This window comes from Cyprinodon variegatus, unplaced genomic scaffold, assembly GCF_000732505.1.
Source record: "Cyprinodon variegatus isolate N-32 unplaced genomic scaffold, C_variegatus-1.0 Scaffold71, whole genome shotgun sequence".
In the NCBI taxonomy this organism is placed as follows: Eukaryota; Metazoa; Chordata; class Actinopteri; order Cyprinodontiformes; family Cyprinodontidae; genus Cyprinodon; species Cyprinodon variegatus.
Window position 1 is genome coordinate 1441047 of NW_015150524.1, and position 19598 is coordinate 1460644.

The following is a 19598-nucleotide window of genomic DNA, read 5'->3' on the forward strand; positions in this document are numbered from 1 at the left end:
GCGACCAGACTCAAGCGACATTTGATGTGTGCTGTTGCAGAAGTATAATCCTCCCTCAAGTGTGTTCCACAAAGTGAAACACACATGCATATTCAGGCACACACTTATTCGCTCATGATGTTCCGACCTGGTTTCTATACATTCATTATTTAATATTTCTTGTTGAAATTTGAGATTAGTTACTTCTTGTCATCTATTAGTGTCTATCTTTAGGGACTTGACCTTTTTTCAGTCTGTTTGGAGATTTTGAAACAATGACAGGTGTAACCAATCCAGATGCCAGGTAAAAATTATGCGCCCTTAACATGCAATCTTAAACCGGAATTCTAAGATAAATCAAAGTGCCCCCTCACACAGCCCTGTCAAAGTCATTATGCCGTAAACATCTATTCTGGGTTTTATGCTGGAAATAAAAAAAAATGCATACAACTCTTTTTAAAACAAATAAAACCCCTCAACTTTTTTCACAAAGCATCTTATAATTGTGAAGTAGAAGGAAAATTACATTTTTTTTTTTTTATGACAAACCTGATATTTTCTAATGCCTTTGTATTAAGACCAAGAGTGTATTGTTACCATATGCCACCTAGTAAAAGGAGTCCAATTGTGTGGAGTTTAAGGCTGGTATGAATCCAGCTTTTTGGTAAAGGCTTTGGAGGTTTGACAGAGAACATCAGAGAACACACAGCGAAACGAGGGAACACCACAGACACCATGGACATAGAATTGTGGAGCAGTTTAAAAAGTAAGGTTATTGAACAAAATATCAAAACATGTTTGCAGCACCATGCTGTTGGAGTACTTTTCTTAAGCAGGAACATTATTCCTGGTCAGAGTGAATGTCAGTTAAATATGGCCCTACTGGGAGACATATTCAAATGTTAGAAGAACTCAGTCATAGTCCAGACGTAAAATCCATTCAGACGGATGAAAATTGCTTTTCACAGTCACTGCCAAACCAATCTAGCTGAACATCGCCTTATAATATGACAAAATGTTACTTTAGTTAAGGGGTATAAATAATTTTGCAGTGTATTGTAGTGTCAAAACTATGTACAGGTGAAAAATAAACAATAATTACTACAAAAAAAGAAACTGCAAACTGTCTGAAATGTCAGTCTAAATGCATTCATGACGTATTACTCTGGTGTGACACTGTCAGATGAAATAAATTAACTTAGATAATTATTTTTGCCCAAGCTATCACTATATCCCAGACTGTGCAGATGAGGCTTGAAATATTTTAGCAGGAAGGAAGGGACTCATAAAACTTTATCACCTGTGAATGGTCATATGAATTGAGAAGTTTCAGCTTTTTATAGGGCATGTTTAGTACGAGACCAATGGGAGAAGAATATCCAGCAAGAGATATTAACTTAGGCCTCCTCATGAGTTTAGGAGAAAGACAGATTGGACAAGGTGAGAGGAACAAGTTTTTTGTATCTCAGTCACTAAGACAGTAAGAGGTTGAAGTAAGCTAAACTGCTTATGTTCTATAGGTAGAACGGCCTACTCAAGATTTGCAGCTATGAAATTACTGTCAGGCTAGAACAGTTTATGTGTGAACATTTGTGCATTTTACAGCTGCTTACTGAAAGTCTGCAGAGATCTAAGCAGTGAGGATTTTAGCTCTCAGATTTCTCTCTATATTTGATTGCTAGTATGCAGAAGTTAAACTCTGGGTGCCAGATTAACTCTAACAACCTAAAATATCTAGAGAATATCCAAATGAGCTTGAGGTACTCAACAAAATATTCTTATTGATAATATTGGTATTCAAATTGGAAAAACAGTACGTGACATTAATGTAAAGGAAATCAGGAAATTGCAACAAATAAGCAAACAATGTTAGCTTATGATCAATTTTCATGTATGATTCTTACATTTAACTTTAAATTTTATCTTTATTTTTTATTTAATTTAGTTTTTTTCACTTTGAGATATTTGTCCATAAATATAATTACCTATATTTATGTGTACTATGAATAATAATTAACATTGTCATCAATGTTATAATTTTTAAGATATTTATTATCTTCATTAATTCCAACTCCATTGCTTGGAAATGGAAACATATTTCCACTCTCAAACTGACAGTAAGACATACATTTAATTTTTTTTAAAAAGGTGTAGAAATTAAACAGTTTACATGAAAAAAAGATTCATGAACAGGTTCAACAAGCAAAACAAGAATTAGTAGAACACCACAAACAGCTGAAGACAGTTTATCAAATTAAAACTGAAGCTACTGTAAGCTTTATGAACAGAGGTATTCAAATTAAATTGTGCTGCTAGGTTATGTGTTAAGTGTACCCAGATTTCTCCTAGTCTAAAATTCAGAAAAAAATAAATAAAAATAAGAACAAGTAAAAAGGGACATGAGATACTTAAATAACTAACTCTGTAACCATTCTCTGATTTAATAGTTCACCCCTTAACTGAAAACACAATTTTATGAAAGTTATGTTGGTTAGATATAGAAAAACTTTTATGTATTCTCCATAGGCATGATTTTTTCAGGAATCTATTGTTTTGGTCCATCCCTCTCAATGGGTAACACAACATGTTCCAGCTGTTGTCAGGCCTTGTCAAAAACATAACACTCTGTAATAGGCTTAACACAGCATCTGCTTTCTGCACTGCACAGATTGCTAATAAAGGTGTGATATGTTGGCTGGGATTTTAGTACCACCAGCCAATGCAAGCTAATCTCCACTCTGTGACTGTTGATGGGTGCATTGATATTTGTGCCTTTGTAAAGATTGGCGTTTGACATGCATCTGTGTGAGGAGTGCTTATTTTGTCAAGTAAATTTCTGCTTTCTGGGACTAAGAATGAGCTCAGGGGGGCAATACGTGGGAGTGACGGAAAAATAAATACGAGCAAAAGAGATTTGACACCACCGGGGAGGGTTCCAACATGCCATCATGGTTATCCTGGTGGCCATCTGAGTTCTTCATGAAGTGAGAGATAGACTGAGTGCAATAACAAGAGCCAGACTGCAGAGAGAGAGAGGAGGAGATGGAGGGCAATCAGCTATCAGCTTGGACATCCTAGTCAGTCTGTCGAGATGGTTTTTAAATGCCACTCTGTCCCTGAACAAATAACTGGACCCTTAGGGTTTTTTTTCTTTGTGTGGCAGGCATGAAATTAAAAACAGCAACAACAACAAAAAAATACAGTCCTCCATTTTTACTACATTTACACTCTCTCGATCAATGCATAAACTTAAATTTCTCAATGGTCCTCTGTTTAAATGTTGTCTCAAGAAGCCCTCTTGCTTCATTCTTAGCTCAGCTTATTTTGTCACAAGTAACTCACTGAACGATTTCAAGAGTACTTTTTCCCTGTTTCCTTACCACCGTGAATTGCATGTCAAGAAAACCTTCCCAGTGATTTTGAGAGAGACAGAAAAGGCATGGATAGATGTGTTACACCTCAGCAGAGCACTCGGTTGTCTCAGGCTTCATTGATGGGGAACAAATAGCTGCAGCGTCTTATTAACCTCATGTGAAATAATGGTAGCAGTTGAGATGGGTGTGCTACTGCTGACATTACATAGACATGATAGAGTTTTGACAAGCATCTTCAAGCGAAATCAACCAAATTTTATTTATTGTATTACTGCACTATTATTGTCTGTATAATGATGGCAAACATTTCCCCTTTAATAATGTCTGCGCCACATAGACAAGAGCTCTTTGTTTTTTCCTCTTGCAGTGGTAACTGGTATTGACTGCCGTGACAGAGTTTAGAGGATTACTGGGTTTTTGTACATGGAGAAATAGATAATCTTCTTTTGATCTGACCTATTGGCTCCTGTCTGCTGACTCTATAAGGCTTTATAATGCCAAGCATATGTTTTAGTGATTGCTGGATCTGGTTTGGTTTCCTCCCTCCTGAATTCGTAAGTGAAATCCACACTGTGGAATGTTTGATAACATTGAAGTTAGGTGCAGTAAAAGTCTTGAAACAAAGCTTTGGTATTGGTAGTTCCAGGTTCTGCCAAGCAAAGATACCCATTATGCCTCAGCGCTATATACAGTAGCTTACAAAACTAACTGCAGCTCTTAAACTCTTATGTATTCATACCTTCAATACTCCCTAGAACCACATTTGCTACAATAACAGATGAAACTATTTCAAGATGTTTCTCTAAATATTCTGACATCTTGAAATTTTAAACCTGTAACAGGAATTTTTAACGATTTCCTGTGGAAGAAAACTCTTCTCACAGCATAATGACTGATGCACTTGTTGTATAGTTAGGATGTTCAGAGTTTTATAATTCATTTATAGAACAAAGAGAAATTTTCTTTTTTTTATGTCCTGTTTTGTCAATATGTGTCTGGAAATACATGTCCCAGAGCTAGATGACAGCCCAACAGCTTTTCTGTCACAAGCAGACCATTATGACTGTTGCCATAAGGTTATGCTTGATACTTTTACATGAAACTTTATTGAAAATTATTTAGGGTAAAATCGTATTTTAACAGACATGGAAATGGAAAGGATGGTGAGCAGGAAAGTGTGAATAAGAAAAAGGGAAGCGAGAAAGAGAAAGGAAAGAGTGCATAAAAATAGAGAAAATAAAACAAAACAGCAAAAACATACCATACAGAAAATATACAGTAACTCCTAGACGTCTGCTTCAACAGCTGTATGAGATGAGAGGGACAGAGAACATAGAAAATAACAAAAGTGAAAAGACTACAGAAACCAAAGTAAACATAAGAAGCTTGAAGAGCATCCCTTAGTTATCCATGTGTGGAAGGCAAGACCTATGGTGATTACGCAATATTATTCAGGGTGGCCTATGTAACTGTAGCCCCAGCTTAGTATTTAGTATTACTGTGTATCTGTGAACAACTGGAACCAAACTCTTGTGTAATGTATGCATTGGCATGCTAGTGTACTATACAAGATTTACAAAGTTTCTTCAGAAGCAAAATATATGTTTAATAGCAGGTGTGGGTGGCCCCAGACTCGCCCTATGGGGCCAAGGACCGATAAAGAGGTGAATCCGGCCCCAGATATCCAGAGAAACCCCAGATCACTGGAATACATGGAGGGCAGAAATGGGGAGGGCCGTACCCACCAGAGAAGGGCAAACCAGAGCACCAGGAGCCTGACCCCTGAGGGCCCAAACCCTAAAGACCATAGTGACGATAAAGTTACTTAACCTTTACCACATTTTACTGATGCTGCATCTGCGCTAATTCTCTCTCATCAGCATCCTGAATGCTTGAAGTTTATCACACGGCAGGGCAGTTTGACCTATTTTCTGATTAGTCGAGGTAATACATGATTTTGGGACTTACTTTCTCTCCTTCATTTTCTAGAATGCAATGCACTCTTTTACCCTGACTTTTCACTGATCAGTTATATAAAAAAAGAAGTCTGTACATGTTATAGCATTTATTGCTAATATGCTGTATACAAGAAGTACATGAATTACTAAAGAGACACAAGATAAAAGAACATCATGTTTCATTTTTACGCCTTTCATTTCTTCTTTCACTATTTTAGCTACAGCAGCATATGTCGTAACATCAGAAAAAAAGTATAAGAAACAGCTTGAAGTCTGCAGGTCGGTAATTAATCAAAATGGAATACCATTGAAGAATTTCTGTTTTATAGTTCTGAAGAGAAAAAAAAACATCCATTAGGAAAGCCACTATCAGCAAATACAACCTGCTGTTACATGTGAGTTTATATTTTAGATTAGAGCTAAGTGAGCACAATAATAAAAGCATGCACAGACAATGTTTTAATACTTGTATGTTCCAACCTCTTTTTATACTGAAGTGATTTACTCCACAGATAAAATGTGATTCACTTTTTTTTTGAAATACTGCTTGCCATACCCACTTGTTCAGAGTTTGAGTGAAAAGGTGCTCTTTGTAACTTATTTCAAGTTTTTTTGTATATAAAAAACAGGTTGTACAACTTTATGAATGAACAGTGATAGACATTCCAAGATTTATGGAAGCAAAAACAGAAAGCCTTTGAGTCAGAAGTTTGGAAAAAAAGAGAGGAATACATTTTGTATTTAATTATTTTTATTATGCTTTAATGTGCTTGTTACAGAATAGCAATCTTGGCAGGGTTTACACATTTCACCTTTAACCGTTTCCACTGCAGATAGGCTGTAGCAACCCCTGTGATCCTACAAGGACATGCAGTCAAAGACAATAGCTGAATACATTTCTGCTGTTTTACAATTATGTCTCAAATTATTTGCCTTAATTTCTTATTTAAATTTTAAGCTCTGCCACATTTTTTGGAAATTATTATCTCTCCATTTCTTCTCAATGAGGTGACATTAACAGTTTGAAAGTACATACTGTCCTGTTATCCCTGCATATTTTGTTCTTTGTGATCATCTGTGCTGTTGTCATGAATAAACACAGTATGTGGGCTGAGCATTCTGCCTCTGACAATATTGCACCAGACTTTCCCAACTTGGTCTCTATTTCTCTGTGTTGCCTCTGTCTCTCTGCATTTCTCTCACATGCATGCATAATGCTGGCCCTCAGGTTGCTGATTTAGGGGCAGTAATTGGCCATTAGGTGAGGGACAGGTGCAGCTGCCTCTTTTTTGCAGCGTTAACAAGGCATTTCATCATGGTTAGCTGCTGCCGGTACTCTGATCGGCCATTGTTTTGATCACAATATTACATACCCGAAAATGCACATGCCAACATACACTACTTATATTAACACCTAGGTGGTCTCTGGTGAGTAATCTTGCAGTCGGCATTGTTAAAGCAGAGGATTTGAGTCCAAAAACACACTATTAGACTTTTGTCTAATACCCCCTATAACTAAATGTAGCTCACCATATTAAGAAGGCCAGTTGACTTGACAAAAGTTATACATGTTTTAGGTAAATATATCCTAGTTCTTTCCTGTTGAGCATCAGGTGTAGTTAATAATTAAAAATGATAATAGCAACACATTTTTATATTCCTAATTCATAACTCCATATTTTGGAGACCAAGATTTATGGTTGTCCTGCTATCATATTCTCTAGCCTGAGCAGTAGGGATCTGTGGCTCTGTGGAGTTTCCATAGTCTTCTTTGTTGCTTCTCCAATAAATGCTCTCCTTCTTCAGTTAAAACCAGATCATATTTGGTTTGCAGGTTACAGCTAAAATTGCTTCATCACTTGAAATATCTTTCTACAAATTTCCCCTGTCCGTAGCAATGGCCTACAAAGAACTGCTGCATTCAATGATATCAAAATACTCATAAATTCACCCTATGTACTAATTAGGCACTTGAAGTTTTAAGTTTTAATCTTAGATTAAAGGAGGAATAATTGTCCTTTTATCACATAAAATTAATAAATGCAACATATTATGGAAGGCACTGTATATGTGTACATGCCGTTCAAAGTGTTTTTATTCTGTACTTATTGCAGAAGAAAAACAACCTCACAAACAGAAGCAATCATGCACACAGACCTTTAGATATTTATTTTTTTTGTAAGATGTTCATTTGCACATTTTTAATACAAGCAATATATCATCTGCAACAAGAAACTGTTTTTCTGCTGCATTCCAGGAGAGCAATTTAGTTTTTTCCAAAATTTGTCTGGCTTTCTGTAATTTATCATTAGCAGAAATACAAAGGGCTATTGTTATCATATAATGATCAATTTGTATTTATCACAGGACCTTTTGTAAAGGTCACTGTAAATAAATAGGAGTTAGGAAAAAGGATTGAGGAGCATTTGAAAAAAAAAAACCCTCCTTAGCTGCTTGTGTAAGCACTCATTTTTAGGTGTCAAAAACACAGGTTATGCACTGAAATTTCAAACAGGACACAAGATCTTTCATGAAAAAAAAGATGAAAAACAAGCAGTTTTTGACTACTTGGTCGCTTGAAGTCCATTTCTTAGTTTATGGATCAACATTGCCTCTCTGGAGCTTCCATTTTCAGGTTCACCTACCGTCACTCCCCTCAGCATATCCACATACCCTTTCCTTTGCCATCTCACAAGCCAGTCAAATAGATTACTACAGGCGTTAACCCCATCGATTTGCTCCAAATGGCCTCCAAATGCCAGGAATTACATTTCAGACTGGGAGAGGGATAGAAATAAAGTGCTGTTGGATTTCTTGATGCTTTACTTCAGTGTTAAGTGGTGTTTGTAATACAGTAGAATTTTTTGCTCAGCTTTTTGGTTCTGCAGGAATGAGATTTTCCTTGTCCATTTCACAAATTGAACAGGTTGTTAAGTGACAACAGTGAAATATGGGTTTCCCAGTATTATTAATATCAATGTAAAAATTTCAAATTAAATCGCTTGTAAAAATTGTAAATATTTGTTTAATTTAGTTCTTCTGAGAAGTAATTCAGTCTGCATCTCCCCTAAGGTACAGACATCAAAACTTTAGTCTGAAAAATAAGTACTTAGTTGTCTTCAGTCTGACCACATTCATTGCTTGTTAGATATAACCCATGTGACCCCTTAGGTCATTAGTACCCTGGTTATTATTATTATTTTTCACCCAAAATGGAATGCAGAATTTAGTTTATATTATCCAAGTCTGCAACAAGTTCCCCTAAAACAATAGAAGTTAAAGTAATCCCTTAAAATCAGAACTTAAAAACAAAGCTCTTTGTAGTTGAATAAAAGTCAAAGTGAAATATATAATGGCAATTCAATGTCACAATGCCTTCGACATTTTTAAATTTTACATTTTAGTTGATGTAAATTTTAGGCTTATTCTATTTCTTTTATTACTTTTTTTTATGTAGTTCATGTGCTTATTTTAAACCCCCATTGCATTTTTATCACATAAATACTAGTCTGCACAAATTCACTTCTGTTTTATCCAAATTTTAACAAGTTTTTGTAAAGTTTTACGGTTTCCAATACAGCATTCGCTATGACCTCTATGAAATTGTTGAGCTATAACATCTTCAAGACGGATTTGATCTGAGTAGTTCTTAGGTGCGCTCTCCACTTAGAATTAAAACTATATAGGGCAGGTCTATCACTGCTGTCTCCTGACTGCCCCAAAGAAACTTCAAAAAATCCTCACAAAAAGATCTTCCTTACATTTAGGTTTCAGTGACTGATATTTGCATCTGATCCTCATTTGCCAATGTGAAGTGAATTAGGTTAGTCTCTAATTATAAGATACTTTTTATAAGGTTTATGATTATGGTTTATTGTTTTTCATGTTCTTATTTGTGTCTTTTTCTCTTTTCCTGTGCATGTTTCCCTCTTCCCCTCCTGTCTTTACTTTGAGCATCTCCTCCCTCTTTATATACTATTCTTTTTGAGCTTCTATCACTTCACTGTTCACTGTTAAATTTTGTCTATTCAAACCTTCACAGCATCTCTACAACTGAGTAACTATTGATCAGGGTTGGAGTGGTTATGCTACCTAATGAGAAGCTAAATATAGCAAACGCTGCAACGGGCCTGCTGCGGCATTCTGGCTCATCTGCTGCTCAAAGTGTGAATAGTCACACCGTTGGCATGACAACACAGCGGTCAAGGCTTTATGAGCAGTCACAACAGATTGTGTGCTTGTGTGCAAGTTTGCCGCCCAAATATAGAAAGAGATGAATGAAAGAAATGGGAACCATATAAGTGAAGAACTTTGTAAAGCTAGTTGCTAAAAAAAAGGCAGTGGTTGTTTAGATGGTTGGACATTAATGGTAGGAAATATTTATTCTTATTTTAAGTCATTCTCTACTGCATTTCATATAAAAATAGAAAATGTTTAGATTCATTGTGGAGTCAATAAAAAAAATGTAATAGCATAAAAATTCCCACCTACATTCCATTGTTACCATGTAAGTAAATTGGCTTAAGCCTACATCACTGAGCCTTATTGTGTTCACTTTGACAAGTTTAGCTGCCCACACTTCTTCTTTGTTGCATGGTAACCAATTGAGTCACAATCCTTCAATACCAACCCACCTTTTTTTCCCAGCCAGCTGGTGAAAAATGAAGAATAAGCATGTGCTAATGGGATATCTTCTTTAATAGCCTACTGTTTCATTCAGCTGTGTGGCCACGATAAGGACTACCCACTGTGTCTAATCTCATCTTCTCTCTCTCGTTTCACCTGAGGCACATCTGCAATCAAGTCTATTTTTGACCAGCACTACTCCATGCTTTGCTTTGCTGGAATTCACAAGGGAGAAGCATGCCTAAACATGTACAATTATCAAAAGATATGTTCACTTCACAAAACTGTGAATGTGTGAAACAACAAAATTTAAATTTTCGCATATATAGAGCTGAATATAATACCAACAAAACCTGGTTGGATATACAGTTCATTAAGCTCTGGATTTAAACTAAAAACCTTCTATCTCCACTTTAAGGTATTACCTTACTTTGCAAAGCAGATAAGTAACCTACAGAACTCAAAAAAGTTATTCACGAACCAAATGAATGATCTTTCAATATCATGCAAAGGTTTTTATATCCCTGAAAAGTAAACATTCTGTCAGCTAAACACCTCAATTTATTTTGTTTGGAATTTGTTCCACAGTTGACCTATAAAAACTTGATTTTTAGGAGTGAATTGTTGCACATGGTTGTATTTGTGTTATCCAACACATTTGAATACAACTCTTTGCAGATTCCATTTAATATGATCATAATGTAAATATAATAAAGATTTAGGAGCATAAGAAAGACAGAAATAAAGGTAAAGAGAAATTTATAGCAGTTTTTCAATATCCGATGTTTTGGATATCCACAAAAAGCCGGTCGTATTTACCCAGTTGATTTTTTTAATTCTTTTTTTATTGAATCAGATCCTTTCAGATACTTTCAAAGTATAACAAATTCTACTTACATACACCCATGTGCACTGCCTTTCCCATAGACAAGAAGTAGGGCTTTTGTTTTTTAGTTTTTATGCAGTTGACTTGTAGCTATCAAAGTAAAAAAAAAAATACCTCTTTGTCACACCATCTGGCATTTATTTATAAACACCTACTGAATTATACGGTCTTTTGAAAAATTGAAGCATGAAAGTGTTTAATGTTGATAGGTATATTACGTTTAACTGTGGATGACTTAAAATCACAGCTATAACAGTTAGTAAACAATTATGTCCCAATCAGTAGCAAATATCTTTTTACATTTCTCCTCTGATGTTTTTCTCCTCTCATACCCTTCTTTCTCTGGTTGTCATAGTAACATGAAATGGTTGCATGCTGTAGAGCAAAAACAGAGTGGGGGATTGAATTTAGAGCCTGTGAGTTAGATTGTTTTACATGGTGTTTTAGATCACACACACACACGTTGTGTCCTACTATCATTGTGGGGACTTGTCATTGACTTTTATTGACTTTGTGTTAATTTCTATGTCCTAACTAAATGACCCTTACCCTAACACTATCCATTACCAACACAATCCTAAACCTAATCCTAATAAACCTAATAAACTCATTTTACACTTAAGTCCTAAATCTACAGTAACCCGTGACTAAAGAAAAAAAAAATTCTCATTGTGACCAGTTGACTGGTCCCCAAAATGACCTGTAAGTCCCCACAGTGTAGCTTTTTTTCTGAGAAACTGGCATTACAGTGTCCCCACATGGTAACAAATACATGCAGAAGTGCTTAAAGTCTCTCATTGTGGATGCAGTAACAGCAATGGCTCTTTATATGACTTCAGATTTTTTTTATGCACCACATTTATCACCAGTAACAAAGCTGTATCTGAAGATTATTTTAGATTTTGATAATTGAAAATAAAATGTACCTTTTTGGACCTAAAAGCTAAATATATATTACATTACACTTGTGTAACACTCTTAGCAGAGGTGCTAGCAGTAACAGACTTTTCATGGGCATTACACTGCTGTGGGGTAGGCATAAGTTAGGCTTTTGTTAGAAAGAAGTGCTGGACCCGTTATGAATACTCTATTTATATTCCCAAAACTGAAAAAAATAAATAAATAAATAAATAAAAAAAATAAACATAGAAAGTTCAGCGTATCCCAGCGTTACTGTCAAGATTCTGGCTAAATTGTCAAGGTGTGGCAGCACCATAAGGGGTTCATGAGAAGTCAAATGAAGATCTTTTTTTCTGACATTGACAGAGTATTCCAAATCAAATTGCTGGAACTCAGCAACCTTTGTTTTTTAGTCCTGTGTTGTACTTTTTTAACAGAGCAATTTGTAAAGAAATACAGTTTACAAAATTGTTTTCTCTTTATGTTACAAACAACTCTGGCAAGATGCCATAGTAATTCTGTTGTTTACAATTTTTCAGTTCAACTAACATATTTTTTATGGAAACAAATTAAACTGACTCCTGATGAAATCTAGAAAGTGTTCTGTCAATACACATCTGTGCATCTTAATTCTCTATCCATTTAGCCAGTATTAAAATGGGGGTTTCTATCCATCAATATATGATGAAATATTTTTCTAACTAAAAAGGTATATACTGTATGCGTTTCATTTTATGCTCTCAAAACATTTGCATTGTTTACAGAGTACTGAGTTTGTGTTTGGTTTCTGGACTGGGGTGCGATGAAAACCAATGACCTAGCTGGGAAGTTTTCTTTTGCTGATATTTCATTTCATGTCAGCTTTGCCTGCTATGGGAAGGAAAGATGACAACTGTAACACCCTTCTCTTGTCTCTGTTTACATTTCTCTTCACACATTCCATGAGGGGCTGTTATTTCAATTAAGGAGAACCTTAACAGTCAGTTTGAAGAGAAGAGCAAGGGTGTCTTCTAAACTCCAGGTTTTTTATCATTATTATAATCAGATAATGATAGACAAGCATTGATTTTTACACTCAAAACGTACATTTTTTTTTGCAGTCATTCAATGCAAAAAGTCCCATTTCATTGTCAAGTTGCTGTACTGTATTTTAATTCAATATAGTTCATTTTATTAATATACTGTAACAGCACATGTCATATCAAGGCACTTTACAGAGACATTTCAATCAGATCATTCCGTAGGATTGGTTCAAAGTTTTTTTATCTAAGGAAAACCAGCTGATTGCATCGACTCATTGACTCGACAGTAATCCCTCACACCAAGTATTTTAATGGATCGTGGTCCAATATGTCACTTGAAATCCAAATTGACCAAGCCATTTGTCATGAACCTTTAGATGCACTGCTACTGGAGCCAGGAAAAAGTGTTAGAATGTACCTGGAGAACACTGCAGATACATTCAAAACCGCTGGATAGATATCTGATTGTTTCTTAGGTGACAAATTCAGAATTAGGAAAAAAGATAGGAGCAAAAATATTCATTTGCCTGCTGTATGAATGCAATTATCCATACTACTACATTCTTCTGTGTTGCAAAGTTATGTGCTTTTGAAATTAAGTACATCATGCTTCAGCACCAGCATTTTAAAGTGATTTGTTTATTTTGTCCTTATGCTTGTGGCAGTACCTGTGACTTGTATTTGAAGCTGGCTTGATTTATTAAGCTTGGTTGAATGTCGTTACTATAGAGTCTAATCAAAATCTTCTATTTCTTCTGTCTTTGTGTCCTCTAACACCCTTCACCCCCCTGCTCTCCCCCATATCTGTCGGTGTCTGCAGTGCGACAATGCCAAAGGGCTGAGGGCTTTCTTTGACGCCATATGCTATGGTCCAAAACACCTGATGATCTTCGGAGGTGTCTGCCCTTCTGTGACGTCCATCATTGCAGAGTCTTTGGAAGGCTGGAATCTGGTTCAGGTAGAGAAATATTGTACATGTTATCACTGGTGTGTGTGTGTGCGTGTGTGTTCTTATATATGTTACCTATTTAGGACTGTTTTTGCTAACGCTCTGAGGACCAACAGGCCTTTTGGGGACCAAAGGCTGCTCCTAATGTGGCAGATCCCCATTTTCTTAGCCTAGGGTTATGGTTATGGTTAGGAATATACTGATAATGGTTAGGGTTATGGTAAATGTCAGGGTTAGGCTTAAATGCAGTAACTAAAATTATTGTAAGTCAATGTAGACTCTAAATACGGATAGAAATACAAACTTGTGTGTATGCTGGGGTGTTGATGTGTCTAAATGCATAGTATTTAGGATCATATATATATATATATATATATATATATATATATATATATACAGAAGCAAAAATCCAAAAAACATAAATGCGCAAAAAAACTAAAACCAGGAATACTCACTACAAGGGATAAATAAAATAAAGACCAGGCTACAGTAATGAGGCTAATAAGGAGATTGGGAGCAGGTGTGAACAGAGGCAAGAACAGAGCCAAGGAAAAGCAGAACACAAGAGGGCAAACAAGAAATATCTAAGAACTCAAATACAATCAGAAATAACTAGAACACAAAAATGGAAATAGGCCAAATAAAAACTCAGAGATAAAACTTGAACAGAACCAAAACCATGACAGTTTTAGAGGTATGGAATTAATCAAATTATGTTAAGTTTAGGATTATAAGTCATAAATGCAGTTATTGAAATCAATGTCAGGCAATATAAAATTAGTATAATTGGAAATACAATCTTGTGTTTGTGTTTGTATGGCGGGGTCTGTGTGTGTTTGCTCCACTGTGCATCTTTTTATACACTTGTGTATTGGTTCTTATTTTTTTTCAGTGTCTGCATAGTTGTTTAACATCCTTCTACATTGCTGATTTAGGAAACTGATACGAATACTTCTTTGTTCTTAGTTTGCAGTCTTTTATGAGCAACTCCATTTTTTTTCTAAGTGGAGATTTTTTTTTTAAACGTCTGTCATGTATATATGTACTAGAAATTTAGTTATAAGAAATTATGAAATACACCTAATGTTTTAGTACGTGGTTGTGCTTCCCTGCATACAGAAGTGTTTTGTGGCATAGATTCAGCAAGGTGTTAAAATCATTCATCTGCAATTTTGGTCCATATTAAGGAGAGAGGAGAGAATCGCACAGCTGCAATTGCATTATGCCAGCTGCATATCTATGATGTAAATCTCCTATTCTGTCACATCCTAAAAGTTCTCTATTTGTGGATTGAAATCTCATACAGCAATAATGGTCATTTTTGAGAAACCAGCTTGAGATGATTTGAACAAGATAGCATGAAGCATTATGATACTTCAAGTATCCATTCCAAATTAGCAGAGTGCTTGGGTCCTGCATTATTGTGCAAACTTAAAGTTGCCATAAAAAAGCTTGATAAGAAACTGATTGGTGAGCTACAACTATCTCTGAATTTATCAGTGATTTAAAATCCTGTCTTGATATTTCATCATAATTCTGTCTCCTCCCAAATGCTGTTTTATACACTGCCCATATTTTAAAACTGGCATGAAGGATGTTTTGGCACTTGTGTGAAATAGCAAGTGTAAGAACTTGGATCTGTTGCTATAATTATCTACATTTATATTTTACAAATCATTTACACCAGCTGCTGATGTTGACATTTGATGCTATTAGTTCCGCATGGCATCACAACTGCAGATTGAGAAAATTAAAACCTTTTACTCTCTGACCACTTGAGTTGCAGCTCTCTGTCTGGGAATCTGCTCTGCATGCACCACAGAGGGAGACCGCCTCCTTTCACAGAAACATTTCATTTGTTGTGAACCTTCCAAAGGTTATCAGGCATAGATAAGGAGAGAGGAAGCTTGTGCTTTAAAGAGGGGGCATTGTTGAGGAGACTGCATTTTGAACTGAATGTCACTGGATGTTTTACGTTCCTTCTGCTTGCTGTTACCAGGAATCTGCTGCTTTTTATATTGCTCTAGGGCTGCTTTCCTGTGCAGGTGTTAAGAGGGAAGTCATACATGAGATAGAAGTTGAGGATTTTTGTACCAGGGTCTTCATTTTTTTCTTTATAAGTCCACATAGAATGGTTCGGCTCACAGCTATGTTACAAGTGTTCTTCAATTTCCTCTTTGAGTTTTTGGTATTTCTCGAGGTTGCTTCTTCTTGAATGTACCTTAATGAAACTCTTTCATTCAACCCCAATGCCCAGTTAGTAAACCACCTAATTTCTAAATTTAGTTCTTAACCATTCTTGGTGGCGTTTCCCCCGTTTGATTCCAGGAGTTTCTGCCCAGATATTTGTGTACACTATTCAATTCACTTTGAAATCCCATTCAATGTATGCTTTACCTACCCCCTTTTATAGGTATGACTATTTTAGGACCTCTTTGCCCAGTCTGTATCCTGGGTCCTTTCAGAGCTGGTAGACCACAGTCTTGATTGCTCTTGCAAATGAATCCTGCTCTTGTGTGGCCATTCTATTTTCAAAAACATTTATGTTGCACTGGGATTCTTCTTCCTGATCTACTGTAGGATCTTTGCTGCTTTATATTAAATGACTTGTCTACTGCGCATTTTACTGTACTATGCCCTGCTTTACAATTTACACGTTAAATTGTTATAAAAAATTATAACAAAGCAAAAATATTGCTCATATGCCTACTCTGTTAAAATTGAAAAGATCATTTAACTTATAAGGTAAAAGTCAGTTTAATCTTGCCAGCCACAAATTACTTGGTGAAGTGCTGAGGCGTCAACATAGTGTGAAGCTTGGGAAAGGCTGCCACTAATTTGTTGGTGTCAGTAGTTGTATTGATAGCTTAGAAGAGCTGAACAGATAAAGTGCTCTGGAGAAAAAAATATCCCTAAAAAGTGTGTTCTTTAAAGCATAAACGTGCTACTGAACCTCTCAGAGGTATCTTTCCCAAATAAACTAATAAAAACAAGAAGACAGCGAACACTCATAGCAGTCAGGTAAGAAGTTATGGAGACTCGAAGACTTAGAGGTTCAATTTGTTATTGGATATATTAGGTCTGTAAAGCCCTAGCTTTGGGAGTTACTGCAGCAGATTCCACAAAAAGTGTTTGAAAACAAAAGATATTATACATTTTTGGCCAATACTTGTGCCGTTTTTTTTTCTTTTCTTTAGGTAAACCAAAACATGCATTCACAGGTTAATCATTTGAATTAGCAGCCATGCCTTTAGATCACATAGGGGGCTTGCCCAGCCTCTCCCTTCATTTGCCATCAATTGTTTATTTTCTTTTTATGAAATAAAAAAAAAAAAACAATTCATGGTCATAAGCAGATAAGCTGCTGAAAGGGCCAGAAAGTTGGCATGTGTTTACAGTGCAGGCATGGTACGGCCAAGATAGGTGCATCCTAGAGGAGGCCGGTTAACACTTTCTTACACAGCGCTGCTGCTTGTGTTTGTGGGGCAGGTAGGGGTACCTCAGAGATCAGATTTCATGAGGATTCCATTTGACTTGTCCTGTTAGCACAGCCATGAAAGAACCAGGGCAAAAAGTCTGCATGATTGGAGTGAAGGAATCACATTATAGCCTTGTAATGACATCCTTTGCATATCTAAGGTAAGACTGATTAAATTATATTATCAACAATATCTGATTTATCAATGAGTGAATCTTACACATCCTCAATTCCTTTGTATTTCAGTAATTAAATGCATTCTTTAAATTCATAGTAGATTATTTGGAAAATCTGCAAATTTTTTTTTTTAGTTCGGGTACACTCACAATCTCTACTCTCACAAAAGATACAGTGTATGAAGATTCTACAATAGCTTCAAACTAGATTGATGCCCTTTAAGGAGACAAAAAGAAAAAAAAGGTTGCTTTAGCAAAAAATATTATGCTGTCGGAGCCATATGGTGGAGGGGTGAGATGAGAGCAAGTTTTTAATCCTGCACTCTGCAATTTGGGCCAGGTTTTAAATTTGATCATTCACCACCTAGATTATTCTGCGGTAAAACCATTTTGCAAAAATAAATAAATAAATAATAATAGATTATTAGAAGGCAGATTCCTTAAATTGTGGTGCATAGCTACCATTTGAACCTCAAACAAAACAACAACAAAAGTCATAGAAAAGGTTAATCCAGTGGTAGCGTCCAGGAAAGTCTTATTTTAAAGGCTAACCTACAAGAAGCTCACACTGCATATCGTCCTGATGCAATGTTCACATTCAGCTCTAGAAGCAAATACAATTTTATATTTTCATTTAGTTGTTAAAAAAATGGCATAATTGGCAGTAAAGTAGTTTCTCGGAAAATATGTCCATCCAAAGAAAGATTATTATAAAAATATGATTATTAAAAAGAATATAATTAGTTATCTACTAAACAGAAAAAGGGACTACGGATAATGGCATAATTAAGGCCTGATACACAAGCAAGCCATGTTTCATCCATAGGAATCATGGTGAGACTTTAAATCATTAATCCAATTAAGGAAAATTATGTATCTGTTCTATTATGTCTAAATTGTCTCTGAAAGCTCAGTCATCTGAAAAGTTCAGTTAACCTAGGCTCAAACCTCAGGCGAAGGCATGACATCTACAATGAACAACCTTTAAAATTTAGCTAAGTATTGTGATTAATACCTAAAATATGATGTGCTTAATTACCAATGAATCTAAAGATAATCCTTGACTTGTCTAAAAACTCTAATTGAGACTGACATTTAAGGTTAGGAAAGTAGTTTATCACTTAAAACGGAAAACAGTTATTAAGAACTAAAATCAAAACTAAAGCATAAAACTGAAAAATTAACTGAAAGTAAAAATGTATAAAAAAAAATTTTTGAAGAATTTTCTTAATTGCCAAATATGTTGCAATTTTTCTTACATATGTCACAATATAAATTTCAACTTGGAGAGACTCACATGGATAAAAGAAGCAATTAAAAAGATTTTATAGAAATAAAGGAAAATAAACAATTTGGGCCCCGGCAGAAGACAGTATGATGTAAGTCATCATGAGTCTCATGAATAAAGCTGGCCATACCCTGTATGATGTAGTATACAGTGGGTAATGAGGGACGATAAGCCTCTCACGATGAGGAATCATAGGGTTAGTAGGAAATCAAAAATGTTTGAAATTCAGTCGGCCCTCATGAGGTGGTCATGGGCAAATCCTACTGTTAAACCAGAGCTATGAGCCATCTCTCTGTGCTGAGTCCGATGTGTGGTTTTTGGACGTACAGTGTGAGCAGTTTGATTGTATCAGAACGTTGGGCCATCCAATGTAACAACATGAAACATGAACGCTGAACTTTTCAGCAGGTGTTCCAGGTTAGGCTCATCAGGGGCCTTCTAGGTTGAATTATCGCTTAATCTCCATTTCTAAGTTCAAGTAAAACATTCTGATCACTGTGTAATACATCTAATCATTCATTCATTCATTTTTTTTCAGAATTGTCTATCATAACATATTATAGTAATTTCTTTGACATTGTAATCATGATCCTGGACACTTTTTATTATTGAATTAATAACCCCGAGCCAGCACATAACTTCACAACTCAGTCTAAATTGACATCAGACAGTAGTTCATAAAAGGATTAAAAAGAACATGGTTTCCAGTGGAATGTTGTGGGAGTTCAAATATTTACATATTTAGCAGTGTTATGTGGGTATACCATAATGTTCAGTATCTCTTAAAAGTGTACACAGCCCATAACATTGACATTTTGATCAGGTAAAACAATGACATCAATATGATTTCAAAACATTTTCACATATAGCTCACATATCCATCCATCCATCCATCCATCCATCCATCCATCCATCCATCCATCCATCCATCCATCCATCCATCCATCCATCCATCCATCCAT

General features: G+C 35.7%; 1 protein-coding gene across 1 annotated transcript in view; it reads left to right on the forward strand.

Moving 5' to 3' along the window:
* Positions 1-19598, forward strand: part of gabbr2 (gamma-aminobutyric acid (GABA) B receptor, 2) — a 253592-nt gene that overhangs the window by 55296 nt on the left and 178698 nt on the right. The window contains exon 2 of the mRNA XM_015372408.1: positions 13566-13703. Coding sequence (XP_015227894.1) covers positions 13566-13703 — 138 coding nt within the window. The remainder of the gene's footprint in view (positions 1-13565; positions 13704-19598) is intronic.